This window comes from Strongylocentrotus purpuratus, unplaced genomic scaffold (assembly GCF_000002235.5).
Source record: "Strongylocentrotus purpuratus isolate Spur 01 unplaced genomic scaffold, Spur_5.0 spur5_scaffold_12, whole genome shotgun sequence".
NCBI lineage: Eukaryota > Metazoa > Echinodermata > Echinoidea > Camarodonta > Strongylocentrotidae > Strongylocentrotus > Strongylocentrotus purpuratus.
Genome location: NW_022145597.1, coordinates 18365272 through 18391305, shown reverse-complemented (window position 1 = coordinate 18391305; position 26034 = coordinate 18365272). Strand labels below are relative to the sequence as shown.

The window sequence follows — 26034 nt, the reverse complement described above, 5'->3', positions numbered from 1 at the left end:
CTCCAGCGTAAGGGTGTTTCCTTCACCCACTTTATTTTTTCATAGATCACTTTCTTCTGTTATCTCTGGTACTATCCCTTTAACCCCTCTCTATTGCTCCTATACATGTATAGTTTAGATAGTATATATCTTTCTCCCTCTTTTTCTCTTTCTCTCACTTTACTTTTACCCAATCCTTTTTGGGGGAGGGGGTTTGGAGGGTGTTGAAAGCTCTCTGTTCTGGAAAATCCATTCTTGTCTCTCAATTTTGTATTACATGTACCTCCCTGTTGCTGCATCCCTCAATAACTTCCCACTTTTCATTTCCTCAATCGTAGGGGTGTTTCCTTCACCCACTTTCTTCCTTCATAGAGTACTTTCATCTTTTATCTCTGCTACTATCCCCTCTAACCTCTTTATTGCTCCTAATCTGACACGTTTAGTTGAGATGGTGAACATATATATTTCTTCCTCTATGTCTCTCTGCCTCTATTCCCCTCTTTTTTTTCTTCACACAAGCCATTTCAGGGAAGGGGCTGGATGGTGTTAAACTCTACTACTCAGTCAGTGCCCCCTCCCCCCTCTCCCTCTCTCTCTCTCTCTCTCTCTCTCTCTTGGTTGTTATGAGGGGAGGGGTACTCTCTCTCTCTTTAATAACAAGTTTGACATCGTTCTATGTACAATATATACCTACCTAACTTTAGATGTCTATTTCTAGCTATTTCTGCCCCCTTAGAAATACCACATTTTGGGTAGAACCCAAGTTATCTAATTGCATCCCTGATATGAGGACCCACTCTCTGCCTCACCATGCATCCTTCTTCATTGTCTTCAATGCAAAATATCTCATCATTGACCCTGATAGCATTTCAAACTGGACATATCACTTTACAAAGTCCAATACCTTCTGTCTTTGTAGAGTGAAGATAGTTTCCGGATACAGACTCTATAAGGCCTGTTTTCATCAGACCGAAGTTGCAAAATAATCTGCTAATTTCAGACTCAGGATATTTTTCCGGAGCTTGAAATTGTGTCCTCACCAGACCGAAACAAACTAGTGCAAATCAGCCCGATATATTTCCCAAATAGCGGGCTATTTTGGAAACAAGACCAAAATTTCTCTGGATATATTTTCTCAACCAAATATCCCGCTAATTGCAACTGCAGCCTGATGATGACGCAAATTAACTGGCTAATATGCGATCGGGATAGTTAAAATAGCGAGTTATTTGGCAAACTCTAGCTGATGAAAACAGGCCTTCTGACTGCGAGGAGCATCTGCAGTACAGAGGCCTATGGAGTGCAGTACATAAATAGTCTCATAATCCAGACCTTATTTGGCACTTTATAACTGACAGGGGTTTGTGGTTGCAAACTACTAGGATGAAGAAGGGTCCCCTCCGGCCTCATTATTACACCGACATCTATCCCTATCTGTATAATCACTTAACATGTTTGCGCCGTGAGCCGTCGTTAGTTACAAACCTGTTGTATGACGAAAACTTGTGGTAGTAGTAAAGCCTCTCATCTTGTGTCACAATATATTAAAGTATTGAGCACCTACAGTTTTAAGCAGCTACATGCACAGTATTAAAGCCCATGAACAGTTTTTGATATGGCCCTTTAATTTTGTTGTCATATTTCTTTGATTTTAATAGATAAATACATGTACACCCATGTAGCAAGATCAACACTCAAAATACACGGGGGCGGTGGGCGATTCGCCCCCGTGAGCTCCACAATCGCCCCCGTCAGATGGTTCACGGGGGCGATTGCAAAATTAAAAATCGCCCCCGTGGAATTATAAAATAAAGATTATCTTTTCTGATATAACTTTAACACAATATTGAGTATCAATTTTCAAACCTTAAACCAATAAAATGGAACTAATTAGATGGCGCTTTCTCTCCCATCTCTATGAGTATTACCGATACAAACAACAGAGCTCGCAGTGCAGCTGTAGTGCGGCCGTCAGCAGTGGCTATACTGCGCCGGTAGTACCGGTGTGCACGCTGCTGACGCCCAATATCTGCTGGAGCTGGAGACGATCGCGCAAGGACTGAAACATGGAGAAGTTTTTCGTTGTGAAAAGTGTGAATCCTCTAAAATCTGGTTATTCTAAAAGATTAGCAAATAATGTAACTCGACCAGTAAATCAATATTGAGAAGAAGATCACCAAAGATGTTGCAGGGGCGGATCTAGGCGGTTTAGGGGGTTTATATAACCACCCCCCCTCCCCCCGTGGGCTGCCAAGTGAAAATGTGATGTGCATAGAAAAATGCTATCATGTGTCATTGTGTCCAGACCTACACAGTATTAGTAGATGTCAGTAGATGCCAGGAAAATATCACTAATTAACGGGGGTTCAAAATAGCGCCAAAAAATCACCTCGCCGCTTCGCGGCTCCTCGACGATGCTCCGCATGTTTGTAGATGCCAGGAAAACGGGGGTTCAAAATAGCAACAACAAAAATCGCCTCGCCGCTACGCGGCTCGTGGACGATGCTCCACATCGTATTTGGGTTACCCCCCCCCCACCCTTAGCAAAAAGCTAGATCCGCCCCTGTGTTTTGGAAGGATATGGTAAAAACTAAAAGTAAAGAAAGAATGTAAATAAGGTTGCTCCGAATAATGAGGAGGACATTGTGTGCAGAGCGGGAAGAAATGGAGAGAATGTCATCACGGAGATAAAAGTCAATAACACGTATGTAACAAGTAAATTTCTAAGAGGGAAAATGCCGACTTAAATAAATGATAATGATAAAATACCAAGGAATTTAGGAGTTTCATGGGTACCAATTCAATACAAATTTGTATTAAAAAAGAGCCCCCGTCGGTACTAAAAGAGCCCCCGTGAGAGGGCTCACGGGGGCTCTTTTTTTTTTGGAAGAGCCCCCGTGGACAAAAAATTAATTTGAGCCTTGAGCAAGATACTATCAATCCTACATTCTGTGCAGTTGTTTCCTTCTTATTTCACTGTCAAATTGTTTGAAAATAATCCTATATCACAATAAGTTCTTAGTACAGTCACATACAATGCATACAACGTCAGGCCTTAAATTTCAATATTTTTAGGGCAAGGCCACTTTTCTGTAGGGCACATTCCTATATTACAGCACAAATTGGAAGAATTGGAAAGGGCACAAAAAATCTCCAAGGCCAATGAGAGGGGCATTCAGGCCAATCAAAAGGGCATCCACGGCCATGGCCTTGGTGGCCTTGGATTAATTTAAGCCCTGCAACGTACAGTATATAGATTAACCATCAGAGACAAGAATAAGAAATTATTATATTAGAATTATGACAATATAGTGCATCCATTCGCCTCCTTCTACCTTCTACATAAATCAGCATCTTTACTCAATGAATGGATATTTAAGTATTGTATATGTATGTTAATTTCATAAATGTCCTTTCATTTTTTTCTCCATGTATAGATGAACCAGCAGAGACCACAATGGTGAAATATTCCTCATGGAATATACCAAATTAATGCATCCATTTGCACCTTCCTGATTGACACAAAACAATATCCCTGTGCTATCTATGAAATTAAATTCATGTTTAAGATTCAAGATTTATTCAAACATACTTTTGCAGGGAGATTGCTGAATTGTGATAGTTTTACAGATAAGAACATGCAGAAGTTACATACAAACTTACAATTTGATCATTACATTATCAGATGGTAATCTCTTGTTTTGTTTCCATTTTATTTTCTATTTTTCCATGCACAGATGAACCATCAGAGACCAAAATAGTAAATGATGTCACACTAGGAACAGACCAACCTATAGACAAACTCAAGTACCATACAGAGGTAATGTATTTCCTTATTTTTTATGACGTTACCAGACTTGGTTATTAAAGGGATGGGGTATCTTTGTCTCAGATTCTAAACAAAATCCAGGATTTAGCTCATGCTGCAATCATAGTTATAAACCATTAGGTCAGTCAGGAATCCCATGACTTTTACAAGTCGATCGTCTGTCTGATTATCAAGATGTTTATGATTGGAAATCGAAATTTCATTTTTTGTTTTCCTACAGTCTATTGGGGAAAATGAGTATGTAAAACCGGTCACTCAAAATTTTTAACTTTTTTGAGGCACTTCATGATCATTTTGAAGCGCAATTTGTTTAGGGCTTCAATATTACACCATATCACAGACACTGATAACATGTAGGATCATGTATCTCAGATTTAACATTGTTAAACGATGCCTTTAAAGAGGATTTTAATCCTGAACTCCTTCTGTACTGTGGTGGCAAATCCTGCCCATGAAACAGGAATTTTGAATAACAATGTGTGATGCTAAAAAGGCACTGCTTTCATTCTCGAAAGCGAAACTGGTACACTCTTTGCAAAGAGTACTTGTATGGATTATTTTTAATGCCCAATTTAACCATGAATCAAGTTTTAAAAGCATAATTTATCACTTTAAACTGCATTATGAGGTTAAGTTTTTGTAATCAACATAATGGCATAAAAGGGGTTAATGTGCATTTTGAAAAGCTTGCAATAGTGAAACCAGAAGAATCAGAAACTACATGTAAGATGTTGAAAGTAATTCAAAATTAGGCAATGTATAAAACAATAGTCATGAATTTGATAGGAATGGTCAGTGAAAGTTTGAGCAAATTCTGATTAAAATCAAGAAACTTATGAATATTTAATTTGCAATCAATCAAACACAAATTGGCAACTCTGTGACGTAACTTGCAAGCTTGCTCTGTAATAAAAAAACATCAAAAATTTTCATTTTCCCTAATGATAAATGTGTTCTGTTATTTTTACCATCTACAGGTTATAGAATCCCTCCTAGAAACAGAAAAGCAGCTCACATCTGAATTACAAACGTTAATATCAACGTACCTCAGACCACTGGAGTCATCAAATATGTAAGTATAGGCCTGTTTTCATTAGCTTAAGTTTGCCAAATAACCAGCTATTTTAACTATCCCGATCACAAAATATCCAGTTAATTTGCATCTTCATCACCCCGCAGTTGCAATTAGCGGGATATTTGGTCGAGAAAATATCCAGAGAAATGTTGGTCTTGTTTCTAAAATATCCCGCTATTTGGTAAAATAGGGCTAATTTGTGCCCGTCCAAGCTAGTTTGTGATGAGCGTATACATGTAGGTCTGGTGAAGACGCAATTTGGAGTTTCAGGTTAATATCCCGAGTCTGAAAATAGCGGGTTATTTGGCAAACTTGAGCTGATGAAGACGGGCCTTTTGGGAATTTCTTTCTCAAACCTTAGACCCAAACTATATACTTAACCCTTCCATTTACCCATACCCTTTGGCCCGAATTCACAAAGCAAGGTTTGAGCTCAAACCTCCTTTTGTTTCGCCAAACCTCCTTTTGTTCTTTACAAAACAGGTTTGTAAAAAACGTGTAAAACGCGTCATATGACGTACGAAAACCTCCTTTGTGAAATCGGGCCATAGTCTTTAAAGGGAAATCCAACCTTGTGTACATTTACAGAAATTCAAAAAGTACAATTTGAAAGAGGAGCTTTGTTAGAGAACAAATCATGAGACAGCGTTTGATGCATAGCATATTTAGATTTTAGAGACCTTATTGAATAGATGTTTAAACAAAAATGCAGAGATGGTATCAAGTTATTCTTTTGTTAGGTCATTTCAAAGATGGTAGAAGGATTATTATTAAAAACATGTGCTTTAAATCTGTAAAAGATTATGAAAAGGTCGGTTTCAAAGAAACACTACAATGTCACTTTAGGACAAAAGCAAAATCTTTTTATTCCAAAATAACTTTATAAGGAAGTAACTGTGTGCAGTAGAGTATGGAAGAAGGCACACAAAAAGGGGAAAATTGAGCATCTCCATTACAATGGAAAGAACAGGAGTTAAGATAAAACATATGAAATTCAAAGATACACTTGTGATTCTATTATCTCCTCTCTTGTACTGTGAATGATAAGGAAAGAATTGGAAGGAAAAATGTAAATCATCTTAAAGAAACCCTTTATTAAATTGTTGTACACTTTATTGCAGTTGATACTGAGAGCGATCATTTAACAGAATCGATACATAATCACTTGCTTGCTTGTGTTATAGAACTACTTCCCCTTTCCTTATCACAACCTATCATATAGACTCTTGTTTTTGGTGAAAGAGTTTCCTCTTGCTTTATATACCCTATCTTAAAGAAGAGATTGATTTCTGATAAATGTGGGGGTTGGTCTTTTTTTTAAATTTTCATGTAGTAGACTATCGTAGTAGCAATGTTTCATGAAAAGGATTATGCTTAATGTGTGCTCATAAATAGTATATGACTTAATAATTGGTTAATTTTTTATATATAGAAAATGTTGAATAAGAGAACTTAAACTGCCTTTAAACGAAGAAAGAAATCCACTGATTTTTATCTAAAAACCATCAATTTTCTCTTGGAAACTTGATATGAATTTGCCTTTGCAACAATTCAGCTTTTATGAAACCATACAGTGTTATTGCATTTTGTCAGAGGAAAAGAAGTTAATTGATTGAACAATCCCTTAAACTGCATCCTTTTTCCTGAAGCAAATTGATAAATAGATCACAGATTCTATTTCTAGATAATCATCACAACACATCCTCGTCCAACGACTGTGTGGGCTGTAGGACATTAAAGTCCGTCGATAAGGACTTAGGAAAGATTATGTGGGTTGTATAATTCAGATCACAGATTAGGAGCAATTTTTGTCTTTAGCATCATTAACTTTTCCCATTAATAGGGAGAGATTAGTTGGACTGGAGAGCAATGCCACGGAAACGGAATGAAATTCCATTTATTACCGCAGATCATAATCATAAATTCACTATGACATAGAATAAAAAAAGCCATCAAAATAAATCTTTCATGGACACTTTCTCCACTAATGGCCATCTAATCATAATCAAGCTTTCGAGTTTAGAGATCTTGTATTTCTAAGTAGCAAATCTAAATGTTTAAGGATATATTTTGTGTCAGTAAATCAATGCCAAATTGCCCTCATATTGAGAAACTTTTTTTTCTTTTTTTTGTTCCATTACTGTGAAAATTGTTTGGAATTGATCAACTTCCTATTTTTCCCCCTTTTTCTTTTACATGATGGATTAATATTTTTTATAACAAAATTACTATTCCTCAGTTTCAAAGTGAATTTTTTGTTTTTAAACTTTTGTTTTAGAGGTCAAATTTGTGAAATCACAGTCCATTAGCCTAGGATAATCACAAGCCGTTCTCACCATGTAACTTATTTCAACACTTCTCTTCTTGATATCCTTATTCAGATCCTTGGAAATACAATAAGGGTTTATTTTGATTTCCTCCTTTTCTTTAAAAAAATGCTACATATGTAAATGAAATTGTTATCAGTTCCAACACAACCCTCCCCCACCCTCTATGTTTTCTTTTTTTCAATTTTCTTGTGCATAATGTTATTTCACCATAACAAATCACCTATAAAATGTCAGCTTAACAGTAACACAACATTCTCTCCAACACTGTATACATTTGAAAATTCTCTGTATAAGCTTTCCATCACTAATTTTATTGAAGTGCAGAGGTGTACTATTTGTATCTCTATTCTTTTCATTTTTTTTTATTGGTATTAGTCATAATACCCTTTTCAACATTCTTTTGAGTTACTTGTCATGAAAATGCATGTATGTATTTGGCAACCTAGATTTTTGTCATATTCAGAATACTGGAATTTGATTTGAGTATAATCTCTTTTTAGATCAGGTCTATGGGGATTTAAGAAGGATTGGACAGGGGCTGTAGGATTAGGATTAACCTTGATGCTGATAGATAGTAAATACAAAATATTTATATGTGGGGGGGGGGGGCAAAATGTTTGCATTCTATGAAAGATAAACCACCAGTCATGAAATTTTGTTGTGAAAAATATGCCTAAAAGTAATTCTGAACGTGAATAGTGTATGTATGATGTATTGTGAAGATTTGAAAATCATCGAAAGTATAAACTGAATTTCACTAAAATTACAGACAGTGAAAAGCAATGGACAGAGATACAACGTGTAGGGGTACGTTGGACCACACGAATATGCATCAGAATTATTTAGACCCCCTGTAAATTTTCATAACTGAAGAATGAAAGGTAGATTGGTTGGCCTTTGTTAAATACTTTTAGATGAACCGGTAGGCTGTAGTATATCAATTTCTCAAGAAACAAACTGGTAAATCGGGACAAATTAATATTCACATACCTTAAAAATTACAAAACTTGGTAAGGGTATGAATAATTTAGTTTTTTATGCTGTACATGTATTTTAATTTATGGCTATTTCCAGCCGTACATAATTGTTTTGTTATTTTTTTTCTTGGGGGGGGGGGGGGAGGGGGCCTTTATCAGTATTCAGCCTTTTGATGGGGACCAACTACAAAAAAAGTATTTTTATGTGAATGTTTGGGCTCCATCCCAATATATTATGAAAGTTAAAAGGGACTTTTTGACTCGAGCATATGTTCTATGTACATGAAGAGAATTAAATCTTACTCATATTCTGTGCACTGGGTTAATTTTTTTTTAGATCAATTTTTTCCTTCATACTCCTAAACCGTTCACCCGTAGAATTTCTGTTAAACTTTTGAGGGGTTCATTTTATCCATACTAGCTTTAAGAAAACGTTTATTTAGGTTTTTGGGCATCTTTAGTATGACTATTTAGGTAATGACCTTCTCATCCTTTTCCTTCTCTCTCTCTCTCTCTCTCCCTCTCTACAGCCTCACGTTACAGGACTGGTCAACGTTATGCAGCAACCTAGACGATCTCCTCACCTTCCAACATAACCTCACCAAATCGATAGAAGAAGCTGGAAAGTAAGTCCAAACTATTCGAACTGGGCCCAGTTTCATGAAACTTGATATCAATAACACGTTACAAGCTACTGTTATAAGCTACAGAAATCATAGCATCTGATTGGCTGAGAGCAAATTTGTCATAGAAATTTAGCATTTGTTATAGATAACAAGTTTTATGAAACAGGCCCCAGTTCTGTCCCATTCACATATGCCTCTTAGATTGCCACTTCGTTTTCTTTCTGTTGTGTAATCAATGAATGGCAAGTGGGGATGAAAAAGGTAGCTGTGAAAGGTCCAAGGCGTGGTCACTTACATCTGCCTTGTAAGATACAAATATGTGAAGTGCATTTTTATTTTTTTTTTAAGTTGGTATAAACCATTGTGACCTACCTTTGCTTATGTGAACAAGTCTTTAAAGGCCGTCTGTACTAGTTTTCCTAAGAGGGATTAGACCACCCAGGAAGGTCACTGACAGGTGGCTATCTCATCAACTCGGCTCTCAATCAACATAAGAAAAAGAGGATCATGGGGGACCAATGGTCACCGATTAGGCATTGTTTTTCTATATAGAGGGAGCAAATAGCTACAAGCAGTACAGTGGGTCCTTAAAGGGGAACCTCAATCTAGTATTGAGTGTTTTGATTAAAGAGGTAAACTAAAAGAAATAGATCAGTAAAAGTTTGAGGGAAATCTGGTATTAAAGAAGGATGCAAAAGTAGTGAACTTTTCAAGGAGATTTATGGATTTGAGCACCGCTCATTGGATTTGCATTCAAAGTGTAGTGAACGAACATTCTCAAATGACATGTTCTGAAATTAATTTCATTATGATCAACTTTAATTCATGACATTTTTTAGAATACAACAAATAGGAGAGTTGCTTGCAAGGTAGACAAAGGAGTTGCCAATTTGTGTTTGATCGATCACAATTCTAACTTTCATAAAATATTTCCTTTCTATCAGATTTTGTAAAATATTCAAAAATTTGTAGGTATGGTTTGTCATATATACAACAAGCCAACTTGTTTCAAGCTAGAGTTTGTGTTCTTTCCCTATAAAGTCTTGTTTACACAAGACATAATAAACCACCAAAAAATCCACTGTGGCAAAATAAACCAATTTCATGAGTAAATCCATAGTAAGTTGGGCTAAAATGGGAAGCTACCCTGCCTATCTCTACTCTAAATCACCCTTTATTAATTTCAGGCTGAAATCACTAGCTCTTACTTTTACAAAGCCTCATAATTAGCTCAAAAGAAACACAACACCATCATCCAATTAGTCATCGAAACTCGATAATTAACGATCTTCCAGAGACGTGTAGATTACCGCACCGGGCTTTACCAGAAGCCTAGGGAGAGGGCGACGGGCGGATTATCGTTCGTCGAACACGACACCGACTTCTCGGTGTCCTTTTTCCCTTCGTATCAAGGACAACTTCAGACAAAACAAGCAAACAAACGAAAACAAATTTTTCCCTTTTTCTCTCTGCGGTAGGCTGGAAGGGAAGCACAGGCGGATAGGGGCTTGTTTCATGAAAGTTTCAACTCAATATAGGACCTTGTACTCAATCTACTGTGCTAATCATCCACGGGCTGGAGCAGTATTAAGCGAAAACGGGTAAGTTCTAGACTTTTTATCATGTACATGTTAGAGCAGGTAAAATGTATTCAAGCTACCGTGCCCAAGAGTGAAAAGCTAGTCAGTTGCATGACAGAGTTAGCCTTTGGTCGCTTAATAATCATAATGATAATGAAGATAATAATATGTCTTGTTTACCCAGGGTAGCCTCATCAGTATTAAAGGTAAAGACCAGTTTTGGAAACGCCCCCTATCAAAAAATGAAATGGAAGCTCTTATTACCAAACATGTGAAAGAATATGCTTTGACTAATACGTGATCATACAAATTTTGCTGAGAAACCGCCTACTAACTGATATATTTGGTAAATTATTATAACTATTTGGACCTGATAGATATAACGCACGTGTCGTGCACGTGTGCGTAGTCCCATATACATCTTTCTGTGTACAGTTCTTGTTACTTTACCAGGACTGGGCCAAATTTCTTATCATTTTGATGATTCCATAACCTTGCAGTACACACCGTTACTTATATGCTAGATGATCAGCCTTTTCTGATCGATTTCACAATGTTTCTTTCACAATGCAATCGCATGACCAGAACTGGTCTTTGTCTTTAATATTGTTTTCCTTGAGGGCCCTGCAATTATATTATCACCCGGCTTAATCTTGATCTTGATCTTGTGTATGCACCCCTTCAAGAAGCGATTACATGCAAGGTGTCCTTTGCAACATGCAACTTTTATTCATTGTTTTATCAAAATTTGAACGGTCTCTTGATTTGATCAATAAGTAATGATACATGTACTTTCACTTTCCCTGTCGTTAGTCAATGGTCATATTGAGATATTTTTAATGAAATAGATGAATAAAAGAGACATATCAGACAGGACACACTGCATGGAATCTTCCAAAGCTATAGAAGAGAACTTGATATAGGACCCTGTACTAAACCTACTGTACTAACCTTCTAAAAGGGTATTAGTATTATTAAACAGAACACATGTGAGGTGCTAACTATTAGCAAATATGAGCAAGAAAGATATTAGTTGCATTGCTTATCAAAGAGAGTATGCCTTCTTCAGATCACTCTTGAGTTTCTCTGCATATGAGTGCAAGAAAATGCTGACTACTGTTTTGGGTTCTTGAAAATAATCAACTGTCCTGCTACAAATTGTTCATCTCAGAAGTGTAACCAACATTATCTGTTCTGACATTTGGTATTCATATAACAAATCAATGATTGCGAGGGCGTAGATTGTAGATCACAAGGCGAAGTCCAAGTGCCTTCTTTATTTTTGTTTTAGGGCTTATTTGTAGATCAAGTACCATGTAATATCTTTTTAGGAAAGCAGAACAGTTGTTATCTCTAGCATTCTGTCATGAGCCCACTGTGCACTCGATGATCCCTTTCTGATACAAATCTCAAAAGAATTTGCAATACCATTTAGATGTGACTGGCGCTGCTCAGTGGCTGCCGGGCTCACGATCAATTGGGCAAAAGAATTTCCGTTTCGGTTTAATAAAATTTGGAGTGGACTATTAGGCTATTATTATTATCATTATTATTATTAAACATTTAAAATCTAACAAATAATTCACAAGTACAGAATAACCCAGAGCTATGCAAATTATATCAAATCATGCAAATCAATAAAGTGTTGTGTTGTTTTGTTAAGTCTATTTCATCGATGATTGATTCTGTAAGTGATCTTCAAGTATTCGATCAAGAATTCAAATTGGCCATAATTCGTCATTTGCTGACTTCTTGTTTGTACAACAAAAGTTAATATAGCATATGAATCAATATTTGTGGAGGCATATGTCACGTTCGAGGGCTATGATATGATCTAATCAACTTCCCCATATCAAAGCCATTTGAAACCTTGAAAACCAGGAAGTAAAAATCATGTCGGCCATTTGCAAATTTGTCATACAGCAAAGAGATTTTGTAGTGGATATTTTTATGCTCTAATATTGTTATGTTTTATGTAAATCATTACTATATAAGAGGAGGAACTGAGTTTTGATATGTTGAAAAATATATAGATCGTGCCAACATTGAATGAGATACACTATCAAAATATTTGGATAAGTAAAGGTTGTATTGAAGTATGTTTTGTTTTCTGCATGTTTTTTTAAAAATTCTGTCTATGTTAGTATGGCTGCAATATTCCCTTACTTCTCTCTCTCTCACTCACATTTTCTGTTTCACTTTATCTCATTCTCTCTACCCTCTCTTTCTCCTCTTTCTTATCCTAGGTTTTTAGATTAGGGTTAGGGTTAAGTATAATTAAGTATAGGATTTGGTCCAGGCTAAAAAGTTTTGGATTAATTTAGGGTTTGATATTAACAGCAAAATAATTGGTGTCGGAGCATATATCATGCGATATCACATGCCCTTTTAATTTGGAAACCGTCACAATATCAGGTTTCGCTCCAAGGTGATGAAAGTAAACAAACATGTACATCTATGTCATCATTACAACCCATAAATGTTGTTGTTCCACAGGGGAGTCTCTTGGGTCCTTTATTATTCATGACATGAATAACTTGTATGAATCTTTAGATCCCTATTAAAGTAAAGGTCATAACATGTGCATAAAGTGTTGATATCATCGACCTTTTTAGGTATGATTATTTGAATATTGTGATAAATGATTGAACGATTGAATGAATGAATTAATTCATTAATTAATAAGTTAAAGATTAATTAAATGAAAAATATTTGTTTCCGTTCTCTTTTCCAGTGATGAGCTGAGTAGATTTATGGAGAGTAAAGGCGCCCCCAGCCCCGGGATCATGTTCTTAACGACGGGACTGAGCAGCCCTTTCAGAAAGATGGAAAAGTACACAGCAGTCCTCAAAGAACTAGAGAGGCATTTACCGGTACTAATTATGCATATATATTTGTATTATATTATTATTATTATTTTATTTGGCAAATCAAGTCACATAAATACAACAATATAACAAACATGAATTAAGATAAAACCAATAGAAAGCATATATAGCAATAGCAGGTGCATCCAGTAGCAGGTGTATGCTCTCAAATGTGTCCTCCAAAATGTGTATCTTTCAAGAAATTAACAATAGAGGGTTAACACAGGTGTAAAAAGCTAATAATTGGAAAATTAAACAGGTTTAGTAGTAGAATGTTTTACATGTCTGTATCTTACATATAACTCACAGATTTGTAATGACCCATAAGGGTCTTTTTTGTAAGCACAGCTATTGTTTTACAATCAATTTAGCATAATCCTTTTTGTTATAAGATATAGGAATGTGAAGCCTTTACTTCATCATAAAAAACGCAGCAGTTTGCCATATTTGATCTGAACAAGCCTTTATTGAAATTATGCCAAAATCATTTCAACCTGCAAAATGGCTTTGGTTCTCCCAAACAACCCTTTTCATATGTCCTAAGGCTAAATCCAACGCAATACAGACCAATGGTAAACATATTTCCAACCAGAATATACCTTGATACTGAGAATCATTCTTATGACACAGATCACTGTACTCTTTCTCTTGTTTGTAATATTTTGCTTTGTTTTGTTTTGTTTCTTTGTATTTGTATCTTCAGGCTGGTCATCCAGACAAAATTGATATGTCAACAGCCATCTCAGTCTACAAAGAAATTGCTGTGAGTATCCCCCTCTCTCTCTCTCTCTCTCTCTCCATCTCTCTCTCTCTCTCTCTCTCTCTCTATTTCTCTCTTTATTTATCTTTCTCTCACTATGTGTCCTTAAGTTTTTTTGAGTTTCTAGTTTTGAGAGTTCGCAGCAGGCTGGGCCAGTTCGCATTATTTGTTATATTTTTTCTTCTTCATTTAGATAGGGGGCATCTGTAGCTCATGCTAGAGTTTAAGTACTGTAGATTGCTCATATTTTAGCTATAATAGTAAATCAACAATAGTAATATATTGCTACATGAGTATCTCTCTTTCTTCCCCCCCCCCCCACCTCTCCCTATCTCTCACTCTGTGTGCTTAAGTTGTTTTGAGATTCTAGTTTTGAGAGTTTGTAGTACGCTGGGTTAGTTCGTATTAATTTGTCTTTCTTTCTTTTTCTTTTGGGGTTGGGGGAGGGGGGCGTTGTTAGCTCATGATAAAGTACTTTAGTTTGCTCATATTTTGATATAATAGTACAGCACTTCGAAGCATCAGTATTAAAGGTGAAGACCCGTTTTGGAAACGCCCCCTCTCAAAAAATGAAATGGAAGCTCTTATTACCAATCATGTGAAAGAATATGTTTCGACTAATACGTGATGATACAAATTTTGCTGAGAAACCGCCCACTAATTGATATATTTGGTTAATTATTATATCTATTTGGACCTGATAGATATTGCGCACGTGTCATGCACGTGTCGCGTTGTCCCATATACATCTTTCTGTGTACAGTGCTTGAAACTTTACCAAGACTGGGCCAAATTTCTTATCATTTTGATAATTCCAGAACCTTGCAGTACACACCAATACTTATATGCTAGATGATCACCCTTTTCTGATCGATTCCACAATGTTTCTTTCACAATGCAATCGCATGACCAAAACTGGTCTTTATCTTTAAGCACTATAATATTGTTATTATCATTATCATTATTATCATTGTAATTATGTATCTATATATCACTCTTGTACAGACATATTGCCAAGCAATGAGGAAACGGAAGGAGATAGAGCTTGATATCATGACTGGTCCTATCCAGGGCTGGGAGGGAGATGTAAGTACAAATCTTTTTCTTCTTATTTTCTTCTTTTTTCCCATCATTTATTAACTGAATAATCCATATAATTATGTTCATAACAAAGAAAAAACATGTGAGTTGTACTTATATCACAAAATTAATTATACTTTAAAAAAAAAAACATAATCAACATTTTTTTCCAGGGTGATACTTTTCAACACTTGTCCTCCATAATGTTGAATATGTTTGTAAAATTACATTTTCATTTTCTTTGAGTACAAATCTGGTACTCTAGGTTCATTGTTAGCATCCATTTACACTCGCTTACGCATACCACTGTAACCTGTGAAACTGTAGGAAATCATAAAATTGATGATAGTAATATTGAGACGCTTTGATGTACTGTGACACTAGAGTTTTCACTCAAGTCAACTCCTGAAATATTCTCATCTCTCTAGCTTTATTCCGCCCAAGTTCTTTCAGTATTCTATAGTTAATTCAAGCACCTTCCTCAGCAGGATTAGCCTGCATTGTATGTTAACGTGCCCCTCCCGTTGTTTCATGTACAGGGGCTATGTTAAGTGGAAAACACTGTATTCCTCAGGTAGGACGTTAAATGGAGCCCCCGTGTAGAACAGATATATGAACGGAGGGACCGCATTCAGGTTCCCCAAATTTCTGGTAAAAGGGTACTTTCCACGCAAAGGCCTGTATTGACTTTACCCACCGGACTTAGGGGGTTGCTTTCAAAGGAAGGGAACATGCATACGCGTACCCTAAATAACACTGAGTGGGGGGGGGGTGGGAGTAGAATCACCACCTTTGCACATTAAGAACCCTCTGCGCTATTCGTATAAGAGTAGGGGGAAACTCCGGTGTTGTGGTCCACCTGCACCCCCCCCCCCCTCCCCAAATCAGTTAAATGGGGGAGGAGATACCTGAGGGTTACAGTGATTCTGTTTGCCTTTCGACTCCCAGGCACAGGTGACGCCAAATCAATAATAATAACCAAAGAATATTTCTAAATTTAAGGCGCACTACATGTATCTATTTCATCACCTTTACCATCTTTATCCTCTTTATCCTCTGTCCAGGAAATCCATCATCTTGGTGAGGTGATAGAGATGACGCAGGGTGCCGTTTACATCGATGGAGCCAAATGTGAACGGTTCTTCCTGGTCTTCCATCAATGTTTCATCATGCTCTCTCCAACGTCCGGAATGAACGGATTCATCTTCTTGGTAAGACCTCACACCTCAAGGTAGTTTCAAACATTTTACAAGCCCAGACTGAGGTACTTTGTCACATTTGCAGGCCAGAAAATGAAAAGGTCAAATTCCAACGGCATTTGAAAGACAAATACTAATTTAGAACTTCCCTCAAAACGAAAGGGCTTGAAAATGGCTTTTAGTGGGAAAATAACGACCATTAGTTGTCGAAGTGACTTAAATGATTGCAGTCGCCGAAGTAATAGTCTGATTTTCAGACCCTTTTACCAAATGGTTGTACGTTTTGTGGTGCACAAAGATTCAATCAGTTTAATTTTGACCATTACAAGTAGTGGGTTATTGGTGTAGACAAATGCTCATGTACCTGTTACAGCTCATTTTATGTATGTTATTACCAAAGAAAGAAAGGTGTCAGTCAGTCATTTAATAGTGTCTGAATGTGAAGTCTAGAAGGTAAACAGGTTTCCTTGCATAATTTGAATACTAAAACACTGCTAATGTTTAAATTTCACAGATAGGATATACATGACATATTCATAATTCCTGCAAAGTTCTATAAAATTTGATGTTGGCTGCAAAAGGGACATAGTATCTTTTAAAAGTACTATGTCCCATTTGCAGGCCAAAAATATGAAAAAGTTAAATTCCAACTGCATTTGAAAGATAATACTAATTTAGAACTTCCCTATAAAAGGTGGGGCTTGAAAATGTCTTCAAGTGGAAAATAACGACTATTATTACCCGTATCAGACATCTGAGCTGGTCATTTACAAAACCGTATTGCCCTAGTTTTCACTAGCAGTGGGAACGGAGGGGTATATTCTTTGTATTTTCCTTGGTCTCCCTGCGCGTATTGACTTTGCGTGGAGAGACGAGTGAAAATATACCTTGGTATTTTCCACTGTCTCGCATTTTCATTGCGCATCTATTAATATTATGCGTACGAGAACCTGCGCACTTTGCGCGCACTCTATTGTGACGTAATAATCACACCAAATACACACTGTTTGTAGTGTATCGGAAATTTTGTCAAGCACTGGATGCTCAGTGTTGGTTTGACAAAGTTTGTTCAGTTCTTGAGAATGTCATGGTGGATGTCTGTATTTGCTCTAGATGTCTGATTTGGATAACAATAAAAATATTGACTGGCTTTACTTTCGGGGGATATCAGAAATATTGACCGCGCTAAGACCATATTGCCCTCGTCTTTCGACTCGGGGCAATATGATCTGAGCTTGGTCAATATTTCTGATATACCCCTCAAGGCCAGTCAATATTATATAATTAGTTGTCAAATCGACTTTAGGGCTATAGAGCCCGAAAGTAATAGTCTTGATTTTCAGACAATTGTACCGAATGGTCATACGTTTTATGCCGCGCAAACATTCAATCTGTTTAATCTTGGCCTTCACAAGAAGTGGGTTATTGATTTAGACAAATGCTCATGTACCCTTTACAACTCTTTTCATGTATGTTATTGCCAAAGAAGAAAAAAAGCCAGTCAGTCACTCAATAGTGTCTGACAGTGAAGTCTAGAAGGTAAACAGGTTTCCTTGCATAATTTGAATACTAAAACACTGCTAATGTTTAAATTTCACAGATAGGATATACGTGACAAATTCATAATTCCTGCAAAGTTCTATAAAATCTGATGTTGGCTGCAAAAGGGACATAGTATCTTTTAAGGCCAGTCACCTATGATGATAAGTGAACCTGAGTCATTACATATAGTTTTAAAACCAGAGTCTGACTTTCTTAACACTTGCGTTCTTCGCCTCTCTGAACGGTCACTCGTTGGCAACACGTGCAATTTTGCACGAAACAAAGGCGCCAATGACGGAAAGATTGCTTTTTCCAACACAATAGTCTTACAAAATTACCCATTTCTGGTCTAGCTCCATGACAACCCTTTTAACACTGGTATAAATTAATCGTGCTCTGGAAACAATTGAATAATCTTGAACTTTTTGGTAAGTCTATCCCAGGAAAAATACAATACTGAACAGGGAAATCATTTGTGTGGCATACTTAGAGTGAAACTGATGGGACTCTGAAGCACCGATGAATCTCTATATGTGGGACAACAATATGGTTTTTACATACTTTGCATGTCACCTACTTTTCACTGAATTCTGAACATTTGTTCTCCTCCTCGTCTCTGACTACCACTTGACTTACTTGACTTAAGCCTTACACACCATCACTGGGATGTATGATGGCTTCTGTTTCACTATGGCTTGCCACACCTTCCTATCTTCTGTCAGCCTAGTGGCTTTAGTCAGGGAGTCAAGGTGTCTGTTGTTGCAGTCCGCCTTGATGCAGTCTGTCTATCTCTTGGCTGGTCTTCCCCTCGAGCGTTTGCCATGGACATTTCCGTTCGAGAAAGATGTGGGGGTATCTTTTTTTATTCATTCTGTTGATATGTCCAAAGTATCTCAATGTTTTCTTTATTTTTTTTTTTACTACTACCACTTGCAGGGAAGGTATCCTGTCACATCGGTGAGGGTCAACAGGTTACCGGACACGGAGAAGGAGCAGGGGGCCTTTGAGCTGAGCGCACAGGGCCTCGAGAAGACCAAGATAATCTGCCCGGCGGTCCTGGATCGAGAGCAGCTGTTCGACGCCATCGAGGTGGCACCCTCTCGAGTTCCGCAGAAGAACTCAACGCCGATGCCGTCGCCCGGGCTGTGTGGGTCACCCCCACCTGTGCCTCCGGTAAGTGTTCTTGTCTGTAGAATTTCAAGTTCTTTGAAGTGGGGGGCGTTTCACAAACTTGTCATCAGTGACAAATGACAGTTTTTGTTATAAGCTACTGAAATCCTTGCTTCTGATTGGTTGTCAGCATATTTGTCACTGGTTTTTGTCATTTGTCATAGAAAAAAGGATTTGTGAAAAGGGTCCCTGTCCTTTGATTGTCAACCCTGCGATGATGGCAAACTTCCCATGAAGTCCATTGGGTTAATCATTTAGGCATGTTCAGACATGACGCGGCAAAACTGCAGCATGCTTTTTTTAAATGATGATGTGAAGTGTAATACGCTTCAACATTTCTGTATTGTATAACACAGAGCTCAGTTAGTACGTGCAAGTTCTTGTTGCACGCAGTTGCCATTCATAGACGCGTAAAAAAACCAGCAGTGGCCATTTTGTGGTGGTTTACCGTGCCATATCTGAACAAGCTTAAATCTTATCTTTATTCAAGAAAAAAAAATGTTCTGTAAAGAAAGTTGGTACTTGTAAAATTGGACTTGAATATGCAGGTCGGCATGACATGGGCCTGTTGCATAAAAACTTACCGTTGATGGTAACATGGCTCGACAGCCAATCAAAATCAAGGTTTCCATGGTAGTTACCATTGATGGAAAAGTTATCATCAATGGTAAGTTTTGTGCAACGGGCCCTGGTTGTTCCTCAACAATCCTATTGTTTAGTGGCATAGAGGAAGTGATGATTTTCCAACCTGTGTAGATGACCACTACCATGTACGTGCACGTAAGATGGGTCATAGGTTAAATCATCTCGCTCCAGATAGTCCCCTCTCACGTACAATGTCTATGAGAAGGAAATATTCTGGAGCTTCATGATATGTCTGACCAATCAAGCAACTTCCGGCTGGGTAACTATCTTTCTCGAGCAGCTATGGCCACTACAACAAAAGACCACTTATAAATATCGGAACAAAAATGATTTTGTACCAAAAAGACAAATGTTTTATATTAATTGATTCTTGTGAGATTTAGATGAGACTTACAGTTATTATTTATTTTTTTAAAACCTTTTTATTGGCTCGCTTGATCGGTTCGAAAGGGGAGGGAGGGAGACTGAAAAAAACTTTGAATGCTTCCTATAGAGTGGAGAATGTGCATTCATTATGCGTGGGCAATCCTGAATCTGATGACTGGGATAATGATATACAAGGGGGGTGTTTCACAAAGACTAAGATCGACTTTAAGTTGGACTTAACTATATGGCAGGCTGTTCATGCCACTAGTCGCTCTCACCAGTATGATCTTTAGATACTATTTTTTCCTTCAATAATGAATTGTCAACAAAATTAAATTCTGTAGATTTGTGACCATGATTTGTACGTCCCTTGAGAGACCAATGCCTGTAAATGGCGAGAGCAAACCGTGGCATGAATCGCCTGCCATAGTTGAGTCTAGTGCTGTAACATCACGGATATCTCCAATTCCGTTTAACCGCCTGTCAAAACCGGACGGTTTTCGGTTAAACGATTTATTATTAAAAAAATAAAAATAAAAAAATAAATTAAAAAAAAAAAAAAAAAAAAAATCATTTTTTTTTTTTTTTTTTTTTTTTTTTTTTGGCCGTGTGAAAAAGCAGGAAGGTGATTTAACTGAAGGCGGCGATTTGTGCTTGTGAACTAGTCACAAATAATATTAACAATGTCGTTTTAGCATAATGTGTAAGATCATTAAAGTAAATTAAAAACAGTAGAGGACCTAGGATAGAACCTTGTGGTACACCATGTGTTAAACTTGGATGAATATATATTGAGATCTATTACAAAGACTACTTTCAAACCAAGATGACAGACAAATTGGAGTGTTGTTCTAGTTTCCAAGTGGTAAGTCATCACACCGATTACTGAGCTGGGAGACATTGCCAGGTGGAGGGGCATAAATCAAAACTTTAAAAAAAAAAAAAAAAAAAAAAAAAAAAAAATTAAAAAAAAAAAAAATTATTAAAAAAAAAAAAAAACGGGAAAACGAAACCGTCCAATTGAAAACGGAATCCGCCATGGGCGGTCGGATACCGGACGGTTAAACGTTTGACTACAGCACTAGTTGAGTCCAACTTAAAGTCAATCTCGTCTTTGTGAAACACTCCCCCTGAGCTGTAAAATACTTATAGACATTGTGCATGTATTACGCACTGTATAAACCCAGAATATTATCATTCATATTTTTATATCATTGCCTTTTGAACATGTTCCTTTATACTTTTTGCTCTATCTCTCTTCAGGCTGCAGGCAAACCAGGAGCGCCAAACTCCCTCCCGGACTCCAACCACATCACCTCCAACAGCCCCATCCTAGCAAATTGCCGCGACCTTGCCTCCCCAGTCCCCATGGCGATGAGGCACGGCAACGTCATCACCTGCCTCCGCCCGGCCCCGCCCATCAACCCCATGACCATCTGGGCTCGCAAGGAGGGCAGCGGGAAGAGCCCCAGGGGGAAGAGGCGCAATCTGACGAAGAAGAAAGGTGAGGGGGAAGGTCTGTCTGATAAGACTAACTGACCAGGGGCGTGTTTCACAAAGACTAAGATCAACTTAAAGTGGACTTAACTATGGTAGACCATTGATGCCACTAGTTTCTCTGACCATTCGTTGCATTGGTTTCTCAAGGGACGTACAAATCATGGTCACAAATCTTCACAATTTACATTTGTTTATAGTTTATTATTGAAGGGAAAATATTATCTAAAGATCATGATTGAGAGACTAATGATGAGAGCAACCAGTGGCATAAATGGCCTGCCATAGTTCAAGTCCAACTTAAAGGGATCGCTTAGCAATGTTAAATCTGAGATACACGGTCCTACATGTTACCCGTGTCCATGATATGGTGTAATATTGAAGCCCTAAAAAAAATAGCGCTTCAAAATGATCAAGAAGAGCCTCAACAAAGTAAAAATCTTTGAGTGACCGGTTTTACCATACTCGTTTTTCCCAATAGACTGTAGTGTTATGAAAACCGTTTGGCGAACGGTTTTCAAAATTTGTAATTCCAATCATTAATATCTTGATAATCAGACAGGCGATCAGCTTGTAAAAGTCATGGAATTTCTGACTGACCTAAAGGTTTATAATTATCATTGCAGCATGAGCTAAATCAAGGATTATTTCTAAAGGATCTAAGACAAAGTTACCACATCCCTTTAAGTTGACCTTAAAAGCACAGTCACTTTAAATGTCCATGTTTAGCATCAACTTTCCGTCTTTGACATGATGTCCAGTTAGTTAATTTTATTTGGGGGGGGGGGGGGAACACTACCAGTAAAAGATAACCAGCATGGAAAACAGACGTGCTTCTTCTTGCACTCAGAAAAAACTGCAAGTTTGAACAAAATGCCAAAATCTGGAAATATAAACAGAAACTAATGGAACAATGTGCACGAAAAATAACACTCTTATTAGGTGAAGCTAGGCTTTGTTACCAGCTGGTTTATACCCCATTCATATCAACGACAAAGACTCCAGACCAACTAAGGTCTGAACCAAAAAATCACATTACTCCTAATGACCAAACATCAGTTGCTTTGGAGTAAGCTTTGAGTTGGTCTGACAGTGTGACTGAAGTATTGGTGTCAACTGAATCTTATCTGGCTATCTCAAATTCAGTCAAACCTGTCTTAGTGAAAACCTCTCCATAAAGGCCACCTTTCTATAGTGGTCATGCATTTTGTCCCCCCTTGTCCTTGAGAGAAATGTGTGTTGTAAAACCTGTCTAAAAAGTGTCCCATCGGTGGTCTTGATATACAGGTTTGACTGTATTACCAACGCGAATACAATTTCTGTTTGCCAATAGAGGTAAGGCTCGTTCATTAATCCGTTTTTTTTCTTCAAATCCCTATTCTTTTTACCCACAGACAAGGGAAAAGGCGACAAGAATGTCGAAGCGGCTATCATCCAGAAACTGGACAGCCAAGTGTTGGAGGAGGATAACAGAATATTGAAAGTGATCGAGGCCTACTGCACAAGCGCCGGCTCCCGTAATGCCAGCAACTCAGGTAGACCCCCACCTTCTTCTATCCTTATTTCCCCCCTTTTTTGTGTGTTGAAGCTCTTGGGTGCGGGGTTGATGCAGGTTCTGTAAGTTTTCAGGTTTTCTGGTTGTGTGATGAATGGTGATGTTTTCTCCGGGCCTCATTTTGTTTAATGGCCTAGGTTAGAGTGTGATTAGGTTTTAGGTTAGATTTAGAAAATCGCCAGTCTGGTGTTGGAGATAGATGACAGAATATTGAAAGTGATCGAGGCCTGCTTCACTAGTGCCGGCTCCCGTAATGTCAGCAACTCAAGAAGAGCCTATCCCCGACCTGGATGCTCTGTGGTGCAGGGTTCGTACAGGTTTTTGTGTCGTGGTCGAGTGGTTTAAGGCGCTTGACTGGAAATGCGAAGGTCGAGGGTTCGAATCCCGACACGGCACTAATATCCTTTGGCAAGATATTAACCTGCACTTGCTACTCTTCACCCAGGTGTCAAATGGGTACCCGGTAGGATGCGACCGTCTTTGTTGGTCAAACAGTTTTTGAGCGTCAAGTAACGCCTGGCTGGAATGCTCCCCAGGGAGTGGAGATTGTGCACACAGTGTGTGCGAGTGAGCACTGAATCCAATGACCGGGGTAATAGTATATTTTTAAAGCGCTTAGAGACATTTGTATTAAGCACTATATAAAAGCTAAATATTATTATTATTATTTTGTAGGTTTTCAGGTTTTCTGGTAGTAGAAGGGTGACATTCATTCCGTCAAAGATCTAACGTTAGGGTTGCAATCAGTCCCTCCTTTGAGAACACTAATCATATTGTCTCTGAAGCGAGAGGCAGAAAAGTGCTAACTCATGTATTTGAAACTGTATTTACATGTATGCCCTTCTAACTGTCAGCAGATTGTACGAAGCTGGTATCAGTTATGTAGTTAGAGTCCCTATGTAACTAAGCTGCATTCTCTATACATGTAATACAGTTCAATGTAAACAAGTATGATTTTAAGTTGATATTATAGACACAGATTAGAACCTTTCTTTTTCCAAGTAGACAACATTAGGTTGTAACCGCCTTCCCCTACTTCCTTATTTAAAGTGTACAAATTAATTACCTTAACAAATAACTTCACAGCTACAATGTGTAAAATCAACTTTAAAAATGTCACCCGTTTTAATTAATATGAATAAAATAAGGAGTACGTTCGCGCACAGAACCCAAGTTGGACTTAAGTTTGTGTACAGGCCTTTTTCTGAGCGAGCACATACATGGTCATCACCAGTTGCTTTTATTATTTGAGAGTTAATTTAAAGCCCCACTCCACTACTTACATGTATAAGCTACTTGCGCCTGTTGGTTCCCATGGTCCCCTTTTGCTTATGTTAATTGAGAGCTGATTTGATGAGATAACCACCTGTCGGTAACCTTGTAGGGAGGTCTAATCCCCTGGCCAAACTAGTGCAGATAGGCTTTAAACCTTGCAATATTTCTTTTAAAAATTAATTTGATTTGGAGCTCATATCTTGAAAGTAGTATACCAAAATGGAACCCCAATTAATCAGAGCAACTATTTCCTTGTTATATATGACTTGTTCATTATTACTGCTGGATAACATAAGCTGGATATATCTTTTCGTCATTTGGTTGACTCATAAATCAGATTTATAACCGCGTTGATTACCATATCAATTTTAAGTTTGAAGTAGATTCAAGAACAAAATAGGATATGACAGGATGGGGAAAATGTTAATCATCTCCTGATATTTAATTCATTAGAACATGTCGTAATTCATGAATGTTGCTGTAGAGCAGGGATGAAACCATTAATGGTTTGTTTATGGTTTTCAGATTAAATTCAAGTGCCTATTTCCTGCTATTTTGCATGGCAAGTGCACAGATTAATATCACTTTTCAATTTGGCATGGTTTCATTTCACAAAACATACAAGCAGGCTTCTCCAGCTGGAATTTGTTTAAAGGGATAGTTGAGTTCTGTTGCAGAGGGCGCTACACAAAATAATTTTTTGTGAGGTAATGAAAAACTGAGTGTCAAATTTGAAAGAACATAATATTTAAATGACAAAATCATCTTTGTTTGATCAAAATCGGTTCAGAGACGGCTGAAATATAACGATTTCTAATACTTTTGTACCACCACAAATATTAGATATTTTGAAAAATTGGAAATAACCGTTGAAAACAACGAAATAACGCCTTTTACGTCGTATTTTAAGCCAATGCCGATGTTGGCTTTTTTGTTGGCATTTTCGTGTTGCTTATATTACCCACAATTAGCCGGCTCATGTATCGTTATTTTTAATTAAATAATTAATTTACGGTCACCATGTTTTTTTTAAAGTGGAGCTGACTCTGGTATGATCGTATTAGCTTAATTTCACACATTTTGGGGTCTAAAATTAACTTTATAGCAGTTTCAGGTTCTAAAAGGGCACTATAAATGTCATAAATAAGTATAAGAGCAATAACCATGCACTTTGAAGGCATTTGCGGTCTGAAAACAGAACTCAACTATCCCTTTAACCAATTGAGTGAAATATAGCCTTTTAGCATGTCGGGATTGAGGATCAGAAGGTTTGTGATTCAAGTCCTTCTTCAGCACGGATGTCCTTTGCCAAGACATTAATCTGCATTTGCCACTCACCATCCAGGTGTAGGTGATAGGAAGCAAAACTTGAATGGCTACAGTGCCTCGCCTGTGGGCAGCTTGGCTAATGCCAGGGCCCAGTAGTAACATACAGTCAAACCTGCTTTAGTGACCACCTGTCTACAAAGACCACATTTTTTGTTTCCGTTGAAAATGGTTTCTCATTGAAACATGTACTAAAGAAACCTGTCTACAAAGACCACCTGTCTACTCGGACCGCTTTTTGTGTCTCCCTTGGGCGGTTGCTATAGACAGGTTTAACTGTAGTAGGCCTTTGTAGGCACCTCAAGCACCCTTGGGATGGAGAAGTATTTGATGTAAATGCAGACATTATTGGTGTT

The 26034-nt window shown here is 37.6% G+C and overlaps 1 protein-coding gene across 4 annotated transcripts in view; it reads left to right on the top strand.

The window, feature by feature from the left end:
* The window catches only part of LOC578870 (rho guanine nucleotide exchange factor 7), a 56725-nt gene that overhangs the window by 17963 nt on the left and 12728 nt on the right, over window positions 1-26034 (top strand). For all 4 annotated transcript variants that reach the window (XM_003726514.3, XM_030981988.1, XM_003726515.3 and 1 more), the window contains 11 exons: window positions 3717-3799; window positions 4786-4880; window positions 8721-8816; window positions 10295-10417; window positions 13131-13269; window positions 13967-14026; window positions 15029-15109; window positions 16168-16314; window positions 18781-19017; window positions 21289-21529; window positions 22917-23057. In XM_003726514.3, coding sequence (XP_003726562.1) covers window positions 3717-3799; window positions 4786-4880; window positions 8721-8816; window positions 10295-10417; window positions 13131-13269; window positions 13967-14026; window positions 15029-15109; window positions 16168-16314; window positions 18781-19017; window positions 21289-21529; window positions 22917-23057 — 1443 coding nt within the window. The remainder of the gene's footprint in view (window positions 1-3716; window positions 3800-4785; window positions 4881-8720; window positions 8817-10294; window positions 10418-13130; window positions 13270-13966; window positions 14027-15028; window positions 15110-16167; window positions 16315-18780; window positions 19018-21288; window positions 21530-22916; window positions 23058-26034) is intronic.